Source organism: Psammomys obesus, unplaced genomic scaffold (assembly GCF_907164565.1).
Source record: "Psammomys obesus unplaced genomic scaffold, mPsaObe1.curated_primary_1811, whole genome shotgun sequence".
Lineage (NCBI taxonomy): Eukaryota > Metazoa > Chordata > Mammalia > Rodentia > Muridae > Psammomys > Psammomys obesus.
Window position 1 is genome coordinate 5,984,016 of NW_026585504.1, and position 13,083 is coordinate 5,997,098.

At 53.6% G+C, this 13,083-nt stretch overlaps 1 protein-coding gene across 3 annotated transcripts; it reads left to right on the forward strand.

The window, feature by feature from the left end:
- Positions 1-1,429: 1,429 nt before the first annotated feature.
- On the forward strand, positions 1,430-11,242 carry Lzts3 (leucine zipper tumor suppressor family member 3). 3 transcript variants are annotated; one of them, XM_055611418.1, is made up of 5 exons: positions 1,430-1,538; positions 6,200-6,362; positions 6,836-7,309; positions 7,559-8,350; positions 8,722-11,242. In XM_055611418.1, exons 2-5 carry the CDS (start codon positions 6,291-6,293, stop codon positions 9,418-9,420), a joined length of 2,037 nt encoding a protein of 678 aa, XP_055467393.1. In that variant the 5' UTR covers positions 1,430-1,538; positions 6,200-6,290; the 3' UTR covers positions 9,421-11,242. The 3 variants fall into 3 exon arrangements, with proteins under 3 accessions (XP_055467393.1, XP_055467239.1, XP_055467317.1); XM_055611264.1 differs by having other exon boundaries at positions 1,431-1,538; positions 7,559-8,413; XM_055611342.1 differs by having other exon boundaries at positions 1,431-1,534; positions 7,559-8,413.
- Positions 11,243-13,083: the final 1,841 nt, after the last annotated feature.

Sequence of the window (13,083 nt, forward strand, 5' to 3'; positions counted from 1 at the left end):
TCTCACCGGCTAATACGTATAAAAAAAGAGTTGAGCTTATTTAGTACATTTCTTTTTTGTTGTTGTTGTTTTTGGTTAGTTGGTTGGTTAGTTTTATTTTGGTTTTTAGACATGGTTTCTCTGTGTAGCCCTGGCTGTCCTAGAACTACCTCTGTAGACCAAGCTGGCCTCGAACTCAGAGATCTTGCCTCTGCCTCCCAAATACTGGAATTAAAAGCATGCTCCATCACACCTGGCTTATTTAATACATTTAAAGGCAATCATTGTCACTGAAAACAGGCATTCATTAAAATCGGTATAGAAATTAAAAACAATTGTTGAAAAAAGCAAAAAAAAAAATTTAAAAGCTATGACATACTCCTGTCATTGGATGGCTGAAAGCCAAACTCATTAGGTATCACAACAGATACTCTGAATTAAATCTTGCACCAGCCTTTTGCTTAATGCTGAAGCCTGGGCCTAGCTTGCTTCCCCATACTGATCAGGCCAAGGCCACAGGTGAAGGATGACTGCTTTCTTCAGGCAGTCTTTCTGGGCAGCTGGCGGTTTCGCAGTGAATGCCACATGTTTGCCAAGGTCTCAGTCTGAGTCAAGATGAAGTCTTTACATCACTCAGTATCTCTGGGGATGAGGATGAGGATTGCTAGACTAACAGTAGGCAAGGGGCACAGGTACAAAGTACATATTTCTTGTAGTGAAACGGTTTTAATTGGTCGGTTTATTGGTTCTTGCCTCCAGAGAGATCGTATCCCCTGTGCCTTGACATCCCGGAGGCACCTTGCATGTTTGAAGAATCTTAAGGGTTTGTCTTCCCCATCTATCTATTTATCTATCTATCTGTCTGTCTGTCTGTCTGTCCGTCCGTCTATTTAAATTCTGTGTGTGGTTGTTTCAACCATATATTTGTGCAGAGCCCGCGGAGGCCAGAGGTGTCGGAGCCCTTGGAACTAGTCATCATGTGTGTGCTGGGAATTAGTCCAGGTTACATGGGAGAGCGGCCAGCGCTCTTGACCACTGAGTCACCTCCAGCCCCAGGTTTGAAGGATTTGGGACATCTGCTGCACCGGAATAGCTGGTGCAGGAGTTAAATCAAGAGTCCACACGGGGCTGTCCATAAACCAAAGGGCTCATGCTCCTGATTCAAGATGGAGGGTTCAGAAAGGGCAGGGACCTGCTGGACTTGTGGGAGAGCAGAAATTGGGGGCAGACACCAAGAATTTGGCACAGCGCCTGACATGAACGGAGGCCCCGTATCCGTGTCACCATCCTGTGGAGCTGGCGGGCCCGCGCTAAGCAACCGAAGGGTTAAGGCACCGAGTCCCGCCCCCGTCCGGGATTGGCGGGTCCCGGGGGCGTGGCCGGAGGGCGGGCCCGCGTTTGCCGCAGCCGCTGGTGGGCGGGCCGGGCGCGGGGCGGGAGGGGCCAAGAGCAGAGCCCGGCCGCGCCGCGCGCCCAGTGGGGCGGGCTTCGGGCTGCGCCAGAGAGCGGGGCAGCTGGCGCCGGTGTCTGAGCCTCTGCGCCGGACTCTGAGGCAGTGAGTAAGTGATACAGGCCTGCCGGGGCGCTCCTCCAGGTTCTCCCTCGGTCACCACGTCCGCTGCTTCGCGCGCTGCTTCTGGCGGGTGGGAAGCTGGGGAGGGGGCGCGTCCCGCTGCTAGGGTGCCCGGAGCTGGGGGGGGATGAGGCCGATGATGTCATGGACGCTTCACCCGGCGGGGTTGGGGGGTGGCGGCCAGAGGGGGTGCGGCCCGGATTATGTCACCTCTTCTCTCTGCACCCCGCCCCCCCGGGGCCACGCGCGTTGGTGGAGAACCGAGGGAGGTACGGGTGGAATTTCTCCAACCGCAGAGACCTCTGTGGCACCTTTGCAGAGGATTTGTGGCTGGGATCTATGTGCTAGTGAATGGCGACCCCCCAACTCCGACACACATGCACAGCTGAGGCAGGCTCCTGTGTGAGCGGGTGGGTGGGGGTGTGCTGTCTGTACCTTCAGCTCTGAAACCCTGGCTTCATCAGAGCTGGGATCTAGGGGATGGGCCTCTCTTCCCCTGCAGGTGCCCACGTTTCCAGGGGAGGATGGATCTCCCCTCATACATCCCAGCCGAGAAGTTCTGCTCCCTGAATCCCTTCCCTTAATCTTTCCTGGAAGCTCTCTCTTCCTTGTTTCTCTATCAGAATTCATTGCCTGTTTGCATTGCTCATAACCAACAAGCATTGGCCTGGCGTTTTCTTGATGTCAGAGCCCAGAGACCCCTAAAGTCATCTTTTGTGCCCCGAGGTAACACAGGCTTCCGATGGGGAAGCTTCACAGTGAAATCTCCCTGGGGCATCCTGAGCTAAGTGCTTCAAGACCCCTTGGGTATCAAGGATGCTATGCTGAGAAGGGGTATTTGGACTGGTTCCAGAAAAATATAGGATGGGCAGAGAGCTGAGAATAGGTTGTGTGTGTAGTGAAAGCTCATGTCAGGAGAAATATAGGATGGCTAGTAGAGGCCTTGGGGACTCCGCTACAAGCTTTACTTGGTTGTGGATGCCTGAAAGAATACAGGCGTTTTACACATAAATGCATTTCCTTCTTAAAATTGGCATAAGGTAGGTGTGACAGTCTGAGGTGGAGCAATCTGCATGAGGTCCCGTTCCTAAGCAGTTAGCTGTGATTTACACCTGGAGCTGATGCTACAAGAATTCTGTTGCACTTGACCCTGCTCATGGAAAGGGTTAGCCAGAGTCCGTTTAGCCCCTTGGACACTAATATTGTAATATTACAAGCGCTGAGGGTTGATGGGACAGAAACAGAGGCAGGCTCAGGCTACAGGCCATCATCCCAGAGTGATGCTGTTCAAGTGCCTTTGCAGTCACACTGTTACCTAGGCCTGTCCACAAGCCTGTCCTACAGAGGGAGCTCAGCCCCTCCTCTCCCCTCGGTTCCTACTTACCAGGAAAATATATTCCACTCCTTGTCCTTCCAGCTCCCCACCAGGGTTTTGAGGAAAGAATTTGTAGGAGCCCAAGGCTGGGCAAGGGGCAGGGAGTGGTTACAAGGTGTTGACTGTGACAGATTAGAATTATGGCATGGAACTCCATGGGAATTGCCTGTTGGATGACTACCAAAAAGTACGTACAGCCTGAGAAGGGAGGCCCAGGACCATGTTTAGGACGCTAAGAATCTGACAAAGATCCACTCTCGAGGAAGAACGAACCAGAGTGACATAAGACCACCTCCAAACCATGGTCTGATCCTCCTTCCTTGGAGCACAGAACAGAGATCTTTGCAGTTTTTATACATCTTCCCAAACATTCATTACCGTCGCTCCCTGTCACTCTGAATCAACGTGATCACTCCTGGAACTTGTTCCTTTCTCTACCCTGGCCTCTGGGGGCCTCTCTCCCTAGCGGTGCCCACCTTCAGTGTATGTAGCAACTTTTTCATTTGTATCACAATGTTGTTTGCTTTTTGGTAAAGTGTACGTGTGCACACACAGAGGGATGATGGGTGGGCTGCTTTGCTCTGTCATGCTCTGCCTCGCTCCTTTGCTGAACCCAGAGTCAGGCTGGCAGTGGGGTCACAGCTGACTCTCTGTGCCCACTGAACCCAGGTTCGCATGCTCCTGCAGCAGGCACCCCTGCTCACTGAGCTGCCTCCCAGTCTACTCTATTTCCCCTGTTTGTTTTTGGAGACAGGATCTCATGTAACCTAGACTGGCTTCAAACTCAGTATATACTCAAGTTCAAGGAGGCCTTGAACTCTTGATCTGCCTCTCCCTCCATACTGCCGTGTCCAGCTTCCACGGTTAATTTTAAAATGAAAGGAAAAGGCCATTGATTCCAAACTTTCTTAAGTGTCCTCCTCTGTCCTCCATTAACGGAGAACTCCGCTGTCTCTTTGTGGCACTTTCTCATCCCTGTGGTCTGTCTGAGCTTTTGCTTTGCACTACTTTTCTAAAACTATTCTGACATAGACACCAGTGATGTTTTCAAGCCACACTCTTCACTTCCAGTTTTACCTTCTGGACTTTTTTTTTTAACACTGAAAACAATTATTGTGTTCCGTCCTCCCCTCCCTCTTTCATTTTGTTTTGTTTCCTTGTCTTCTGACCTGGAATTTCACCTGCTTCTCACAATTGTATAGAACTACTAGGCTCAAGTGATTCCCCCTCAAGTAGATCAGGCTGCCCTCTGCTCCTCCTGCCTCTGCTTCTTCCTTCTTGCCCTCCTCTTCTTGCTGATTTTTTTAAACTAGGGATTGACTCTAGGGTCTTGCACTTGCTAGGGAAGCAATCAACCACTGAGCCTTTTTTTTTTTTTTTTTTTAAGACAGGGTCTCACTAAGTTGCTCAGGCTGGCCTTGAACTTGCAATCTTTTTGTTCCAGTATCTCGAGTAGCAGGGATTTGGGGCCTGTGCCTCCAGGCTGTGTAGGGCCCCTATTTTGAATCCCTTCCCGTTTTGGCTGTTAGAGCACAGCTTCTCTCGGACTTTTTGCTGCTCCCACAATAGCTCCCAGACTTCCGAGACTCTACCACCCTTGCTTGATGCTAGGCCCACCCACGCCACTCCTGGATGCTAACAATCAGTCTTTCCGCCCCGTAAGAGGTATCTTTGGTCTTCTCAAAAACACCTATTTTTTCCAAGCAATCTCTGCCTGTCAGGTTAATGATGTCACACCCACACCGGTGCCCTAGCCTCTTCTCATGTTCCCTCCACCTGCGCTCCGGCTGCACGAGGATTTGTCAGTTCTTCCTGTAATCGTGCCCAGGCTTCCCCGATGGCTGCAAGCCTCCGGCCATTCAGCCTTCACCTTGCCCATCCCAGCTGTTCTCTCTGTTGAGCTCAGTGAGGATGAGAGAGGGCACGATGCCTAGGGTAGGAGGGAGTTTCGAGGTTGAGGGCCGGCAGACTAGAGCATGCCCAGAGAGGAGACAGCAGCAGCTAGGGTGAGGCAGAGACCGAGGACAGAATGTAATGAGGCCTGCTCCTGAGGTGGCACACCTGTACATCCTGCACCTCAGTGTTTCCCTACATGCCTCGTGATCCAGACTAGTGTCAGCCTGTGCGTGGGTGCAGAATGGCCAATAGGAGGAGGGTGGCAACCGTTGCTTTCCACACCTGTGGGGATGGGCACTGAATCAATTTCCACAAAGGCAATGACCAGCTTGCTAGTGAATTTAAGGACTTACCTACTACCTAGAGCCATAATGTGTAGTGTGGCCAGACTAAAGGGTGCATGTGTTGGTGGCTCCCCTCGGTTTGGGGCCGGACAGGAGGGGCGCAGCATTAGAATTAGACATCTGGGTAGAAGGAGGTCTGCAGATCATTGGGGTGTTTGTACATGGGCCCCTTAACTTTAATAGGAAAGAAAGGTGCCCTGCCTGGCTTCTGGGGTTTACAGGCCTGAAAAACATCCCTCTTTCCTAACTGGCACACATATTTGAGCTACTAGGGCCTCTAGCCAGTGGCTGGGACTTTCCAGGTGTCCCTGCCACCTGTATTGTACAGGTGTTCCAAGGTGCTGACTTGAGACAAAAGAACCAGGAAGCAAGCTAGGCCTCTTTGAGCACAAGTAATAGGTAATAGGAGGACTTGTCCCCCTTCAGCTTTGAGGGAGAGAGCACACTCAACAGAACTGGCTCAGAACTTCATGGTCAACTGATCAGGGTCAAGGTCCAAAGGGAAGGGCTGTGTGTGTGTGTGTGTGTGTGTGTGTGTGTGTGTGTGTGTGTGTGTGTAGGAATGACTAATCCAAGAACTCTTCCTGGTGGTACTGCATTCTTAGTAGGGTTCAGCAGTCATGGCATCCTCAGGGGTCAACGCTGGTTGCGCAAGCCCCGCCCCTCCTTCACCCACCTGTGGGAAAGGCCAGGAGGGAGGAGTTGGCTGTTGGTATTTTAGTGTTGTCTCCACCCACCCCCTCCTCTGCCAGCTAGGGGACTACTGCAAAGTACTGATCTCAGAGAGTGAGGCACTCTGGGGGCAGGCCCTCACGAGGCCAAGTTATGAAAACCTCTGGGAAGGCTCCTTCGCCACCTGCGGCAGCCACAGCCCGGGTGCATCAGTCCGCCTAACCACGGCTGCGCCCACCCGCGACCTTGGCGCAGGCCGTACTGGCAGCTCCGCCCACCCAGCTCCGAGAATCCCTTGCCTGATGCCTCCGGGCACCTGGCTCGCAGCAGCACGGTTTTTTAATTCCTCCCATTTCACAGAGGAGAAAACTGTAGTACGGGATGGCTTGGTCGGCTAGTCCAAAGTCACACAGCTGGTTCTGGCCAAGCCGGGACTTCGAGAGAGAGCCATATGGCCCCTGCAGACCCGGCCTCGGAGGGTCCCAAGCTTGAGGACCCGCCGGCCCCCCACCTCTTTGGACAGGTAAGAAGTCTGCCCTACAGTTAGCTTTCACCTTGACTGTTTACCACCTTGGGTCAAGGGGCCCGGAAAGACACACACTGTCAGCTTTTTTTGTATAGGGTCATTGTGTCTCTCTAACCTCTGAGGTCCTCTATTAGATTCAACCAGTCCAATCTCCCTAGCCCAGGAAGCTGGAATATAGGAGTCATGACCCAGGGTAAATTTAATGAAAACTAAATTCGAGGAGTTGCAGCACAGTTAAGAAGGTCACTGGGTCTGAGTGGCTCATAGGTGGAGTTGGGTTAAGGAGTGGGTCCAGCAGAGAAGCTATGTGCATGGTGTTGGGACAAAGGCAGCAGCTATTCCTTCATCTTGGAGGCCTGGTAACCCTGGTGTCTATTGTAAGGTGCACAGAGAGACAAAGCGGGGCCCCAGCTGACTTGCCTGGAGTCGGGGTGGATTCTGACCTGTCTACTTCCCACTTGTGCCCACAGTGCCCTCCTGGCTTAGTCATGGCGAAGCTGGAGACGTTACCTGTACGCGCTGATCCAGGGAGGGACCCTCTCCTGGCCTTTGCCCCCCGGCCTTCTGAGCTTGGACCCCCAGATCCCCGCCTGACCATGGGCAGTGTGGGTAGTGGGGTGACCCATGCCCAGGAGTTTCCTATGAAAAGCGTGGGCACTAGAACAGGGGGTGGGGGCAGCCAGGGCAGTTTCCCTGGCCCAAGAAGCAGTGGTAGTGGGGCCAGGGAGAGACCTGGCCGCTACCCATCAGAGGACAAGGCTCTCGCCAATTCTCTCTACCTCAATGGCGAGCTGCGGGGCAGTGACCACACAGATGTCTGTGGCAACGTGGTGGGCAGCAGTGGGGGCAGCAGCAGCAGTGGGGGCAGTGACAAGGCCCCACCACAGTATCGTGAACCCAACCACCCACCCAAGCTCCTGAGTACCTCTGGCAAGCTGGACCAGGTTAGTCCCCAGGACCCAAGAGCTTCTCAGCCTGGTTTAGAGGGGGCAGTGACCGAAAGAGAGGACGTTAAGGCGGGTCTTCCTATGGGGAATCATGGGAGGCAGGATGGAAACCATCATGGGGGAGCCATGGTTTGGAGATCCTACAGGGGCCGGAGGTGTTCTTGAACAAGTCTTGGACTTAAGGAAGAGGAGGGGCCAAAGATAAGAGCACAATCTGATGTCTCTTCTCCACTTTCTTTGCTGCAGTGCTCAGAGCCACTAGTTCGGCCATCAGCCTTCAAGCCTGTTGTACCCAAGAACTTCCATTCCATGCAGAACTTGTGTCCTCCACAGACCAATGGGACCCCTGAGGGACGACAGGGCCCTGCTGGCCTCAAGGGCGGACTGGACAAGTCTCGGACCATGACCCCAGCTGGTGGGAGTGGGGGTGGCCTCTCAGACTCAGGCCGGAACTCGCTCACAAGCTTGCCCACCTATAGCTCCAGCTATAGCCAGCACCTGGCACCCCTTAGTGCTTCCACCAGTCACATCAACCGTATTGGCACTGCCGGCTATAGTAGTAGCAGCAGCGGTGGGGGGTCGGGCTACCAGGATCTGGGGACCTCCGACAGCGGGCGGGCTTCCAGTAAGAGTGGGTCATCCTCATCCATGGGTCGGTCAGGCCACCTGGGCTCTGGGGAGGGCGGAAGTGGGGGCCTGCCATTTGCAGCCTGTTCACCACCCTCGCCCAGTGCACTGATCCAGGAGCTGGAGGAGCGGCTGTGGGAGAAGGAGCAGGAGGTGGCGGCTCTGCGGCGCAGCCTGGAACAGAGCGAGGCGGCCGTGGCCCAGGTGTTGGAGGAGCGGCAGAAGGCCTGGGAGCGTGAGCTGGCGGAGCTCCGGCAAGGCTGCAGCGGGAAGCTGCAGCAGGTGGCCCGCCGCGCCCAGCGTGCCCAGCAGGGCCTCCAGCTGCAGGTGCTGCGGCTACAGCAGGACAAGAAACAGCTGCAGGAGGAGGCAGCCCAGCTGATGAGGCAGCGGGAAGAGCTGGAGGACAAGGTGGCCGCCTGCCAGAAGGAGCAGGCTGACTTCCTGCCCCGGATGGAGGAAACCAAGTGGGAGGTGCGGGCAGGGGGGGCTTAGATCTCTCATCTCTTGACTCCTTTCCGACTTCCCTTCCTCTGGAGACCCCAGAGCAGCAACTTGCTACTGTGCGGTGGGGGAGTTGTGAAAGGAGTAGGACCAAATCAATTCAGAGTGACTGAAGACAGAGGCCGCCCTGGGGCTGCAGAGAGGAGTCGGGCAGGGAGCCCTCTGTGGGGCTGAGCCTGAGTCCAGATGCCCCTGGAGCTAGATCTGGGAGCTGGTTGAGATGAGCCTTTTCTGCCGTGTCTTTACCCCAGCCTCTGCTTCCACCTGTCCCCGTCCAGGTGTGCCAGAAGGCCGGTGAGATCTCCCTCCTCAAGCAACAACTGAAGGACTCACAGGCCGATGTGTCGCAGAAGCTGAGCGAGATCGTGGGGCTGCGCTCACAGCTCCGGGAGGGTAGGGCCTCGCTCCGGGAGAAGGAGGAACAGCTGCTCAGCTTGAGGGACTCCTTCGGCAGCAAACAGGCCAGCCTGGAGCTGAGTGAAGGCGAGCTGCCCACCGCCTGCCTCAAGCCTGCGCTGACCCCCGTGGACCTGACCGAGCCGCAGGAGGCGCTGGCCTCCTGTGAGAGCGATGAGGCCAAGATGCGCCGGCAGGCTGGGGTGGCAGCGGCCGCTTCCCTGGTTTCCGTTGATGGGGAGATGGATGCTGGGGGAGAGGGTGGGACACGGGCCCTGCGAAGGGAGGTTGGGAGACTGCAGGCTGAGCTGGCAGCCGAGCGGCGTGCCCGTGAGCGCCAGGGTGCCAGCTTTGCAGAGGAACGCCGGGTGTGGTTGGAGGAGAAGGAGAAGGTCATTGAATACCAGAAGCAGCTCCAGCTGAGTTACGTGGAGATGTACCAGCGCAACCAGCAGCTGGAGCGGCGACTACGGGAGCGTGGGGCAGCAGGGGGTGCCAGCACGCCTACTCCGCAGCACGGAGAGGAGAAGAAAGCCTGGACCCCCTCCCGCCTGGAGCGCATCGAGTCCACAGAAATCTGATTCTCTATCCGAGTGCACAACCTTCCGACAAGCGCCCTGTCTGAAGGTCGGAGTCACCACTATTCCCTTCCATTCATTTCCCTTCCCCACGTGTGCTGCATATCCCCAGACCAAAGAGGTTCTCAAAGCAGCTGTGACCAGCCCCCTTGTTGTCCCTGTCCACGCAGCTCCAGCACTGCCACTCCAGACCCTCCTGCCAAGGAGAGCATGGGGGAGGGCAGAGTGCAACGGGCTGAGGTCCCCGCAGGGAGCATGCTCCCTTTCTGGGAAGCCTCTTGTTGGAGATGGAGGCAAGCAGGCTCGCATTGCCAGGAAGTACCCCAGCCCCCCTCCTCGGATCTTGGGCTGCTGCTGCTGGCCACCTTGTGTCCAGTGCTACTGTCTGTGCTCTCCTCCTGGGCCGCACGGCCTGAAGGAGCCTGCAGGGGTCTACCATTGCTGACAGACCCGAGGCTCCTAGTCTCTCTCCTACATGTGGTATTCCTTCCTTCCCCAGGCAGATTGGTAGAAGTGGGAGCAGATGGCCTGCCTGTGGTTGAGAGGGCTACCTGCCCAGCCCCTCCCCCACCAAGGTATCTTGGACCCGGGCCCCATAGCCTGGACTAGTCCTGAGCATGTGTCCCTCTCTGTGTACTGAGGGAGGTGAGAGCTGAGGCCGGAAGCTGAGTACCCAGGGAAGATCTGCCTTCCTATTCTCGGGAAAGGTCCCCTGGAGGCTTCTCAGCCCCACCCTCACCCTCTGGCCAGGATCCTCTGAGGCTACATCCTCCCTCCCCCCGCCAATCCCCCCTCCCCCCGGCTGCTTGGTTGACCCCACCATACCCAGGGTCGCTGCTCAGCTCTGATTATAGCTATGAGTGCTACCTGCCTCTTAGGTATTGTTTGCTCCATTGCTGCAGTCAGATGAATGTCTGATGTCTTCCTGTGTTTTCCCTCACGCTCTCCCGCTGGCCTCCTGCTTTTCATGCGCACATCATCTTCCCAGGCTGCCTTTTTCTTCCTTTTCTCCCAGCAGAAAGCTCTGCTTCACTTTTGGTGCACTGCTCACTCCCCGGCTCCACCGGCCCAAGTCTGAGCCTGGGGCCCTTGTTTTGAGGGGCCGTTCAGGGTTGGATGTGACTGCCCCTGAAGAACAAGGCTGATGGGAGAGGACCACTGACCCTTGGGCTCCTTGCCAGATTCTTGAGCTGGCTTGTTTGTCCGGGCAGGGATGGCTGGTGGGTCATCAGTATGGGTTGCGACAGTCAGTGTCGATTCCTTCTCTAGGATCTCTCAGATTCTTATCTCCCCAAGACAGGCAGGGAAATTCTAATGTCTCTTTTAAGAAAGTAAATTTCCAATTCACCAGCAATAACAATCAGAGGAGACTTGGCCCTCAGTCCTTGTATTTCTCCTTTTCACTCTCTCTACCACCCCCAAGATGGAATTTTGGGGTCAGGATGGAGAGAGTTGGTAACTACTGTGAGCAAGTCCCCCAATCCCTGACCAGCCTCCTCCCACGACTGGTGACTGTTTAACAAGCTGTGCACCCCCACAAAGCGAGAGTGCCCTATTTGTGGCCTCCAACCCTCTGCACAGCTCCTTCTAGGTGGTCCTCAACAGGTTTTTGACCTTGATTGGAGGCCACTGTGGCAACCACTGCCCATCCCTCTAATCCCTCACTGCACCTGCTCCAGACCCTGAGCCTGGTCCACAAGGACTGGGAAAAGGCATTAAAACAAAACAAGATGGGGAGGGGGGAAAGAAAAATACAAACAGCTTTGGAATGTCCAACCACAAATAAATTATATATAAATATATAAATATATATATATATATCTACCATATGTGATGGAAAGAGTTTTCATTTTCCTTTCCCAGAGAAATAAAATGGAGAAACCCTCTTGGATGGCATTCTGTGGCCAGCTTGTATCTTTGCAAGTATGGGAGGTAAAGTTTGGGGGTGGGGGCAGGACAGAGCTGGAACAGACACTTGTCAGAGGAGGCGTGGGACCAGTGACTCACTGTGCTGCACAAGGAGATTGGCTCAAAGCCCAAGTCTTCCGTGTTTGTCCACCTTTCCTACCAATAGGGTGTTTCCTCTTCAGTTGAGGCTGTTAGTGTTACAGCCGGTTCTAGCTCAAGCTGCGGCCCAGAAGCCAGGTGATGTTGGACAGGTAGGGGCAGCCTGCAGTCACTTAAACACCTCACAGTAATTCGCTCAGAACCACAGAATGGGTTTTCAAATAATGACAAGAGGCCCAAGTATGCTGGAGAGTGGTGACCTGTCCTTTTTGGTAATTACTTCAGTCTTCCTCACAAAGCTTCACAACTGAAAAAAAAAAAAAAATGAAGTTTTCTGCAAATATCACATCTAGATCTATACTTTTAAAGAGTGGTTTATTTTCCCTTCACCTGACAAATCTAGACAGAGGTATCACAGATAACTGGCTCTTTGTGGATCCAGAGCAGTGGTTCTCATGACCTCTTTGAGGTCATGATTCCCAATGGTAGCAAAAGCACCATCATGAAGCAGTGAACAAAATTTTATGGTTGGGGATCACCTCTACGTAAGGAATTGTAATAAAGGGTGGCAGCATTGGGAAGGTTGAAAACTGCTGGTCTAAAGTCTAGATTTTCATCCTCCCACTCTCCCACCCTACCTTGTCTCCTCTTTGCTACAGAGCATCACAGATCTTTGACAAGGCTGATTTGTGCCACTTTATCATGATACTATAAGTTTTTCTGAGGCTGGGTGTGGTAGCACTCAGGAGGCAGAAGCAGGCAGACCTCTGAGTTGAAGGCCAGCCTGGTCTACATAGTGAGTTTCAGAACACCATGTAGGAGTACAAGGTGAAACACTGTTTAAAATAAACAAATCAATAAATGTAGATCCTTAAAAAGAAAAAAAAAAAAAAAAGGCTTTTCTGGGAGCTGGAGAAATGTCTCAATCAGTAAAGTGCCTGCCATGCAGGCATGAAAACCTCAGTTTGGATCTCCAGCACCAACAGAGACCAAACCCTTCTGCTACATAGGGCTTGGTAGAATCTTTTTTCTTACTGTGAAAGCCAAACCAGCCTATGTGTGAGGCCCTCCTAAGTGAGGAAGAGACCTCCTGACTGACCCCCTCCAGTCCATTCTTCTTCTTCTTTCTTTGTTTCTTTCTCTCTCTCTCCTCTCTCTCCCCCACCCTTTCCGAGACAGGATTTCTCTGTGTAGCCTTGACTGCCCTCGAACTCGACACCTGCCTCTGCTTCCTGAGTGCTAGGATTGAAGGTGTGCACTGCCACCACCCGGCTTTTTAAAAATTTGTTCATTATTTATTTATTTGTTTTGAGACAAGGTCCCTCTATGTAGCCATGGTTGTCTTGGAACTAACTATGTAGCTCAGACTGGCTTCGAATTCATAAAGATTCGCCTGCCTCTGCCTCTGCCTCTGCAGTGTTGGAATCGAAGGAGTGCGCCACCACTCTCGGCTCCTTGCATCTATTTTTTTCCTCTACTCATTGCTAGTTCCTCTTCTGAAAGCATTTTCACTATTATCCTTTTTGTATAGGTGACAAACTAGGCTTGAAAAGTTTATGTGACTTCTCCAAAGTCATAAAACCCAGATGGAAATCCCAGGGTTCGAACCTGTGCCACTTACTTCCCGATTACTTCCGAAGCGACCCATCCAGGGTTCTA

Coding starts and splice junctions, on each gene's coding strand:
- Lzts3 (XM_055611264.1), top strand. CDS start 6,291: ATGGCCCCTGCAGACCCGGCCTCGGAGGGTCCCAAGCTTGAGGACCCG. Junction 6,363..6,835: donor CCCCCCACCTCTTTGGACAG/GTAAGAAGTCTG, acceptor TTGTGCCCACAG/TGCCCTCCTGGCTTAGTCAT. Junction 8,414..8,721: donor TGGAGGAAACCAAGTGGGAG/GTGCGGGCAGGG, acceptor GTCCCCGTCCAG/GTGTGCCAGAAGGCCGGTGA.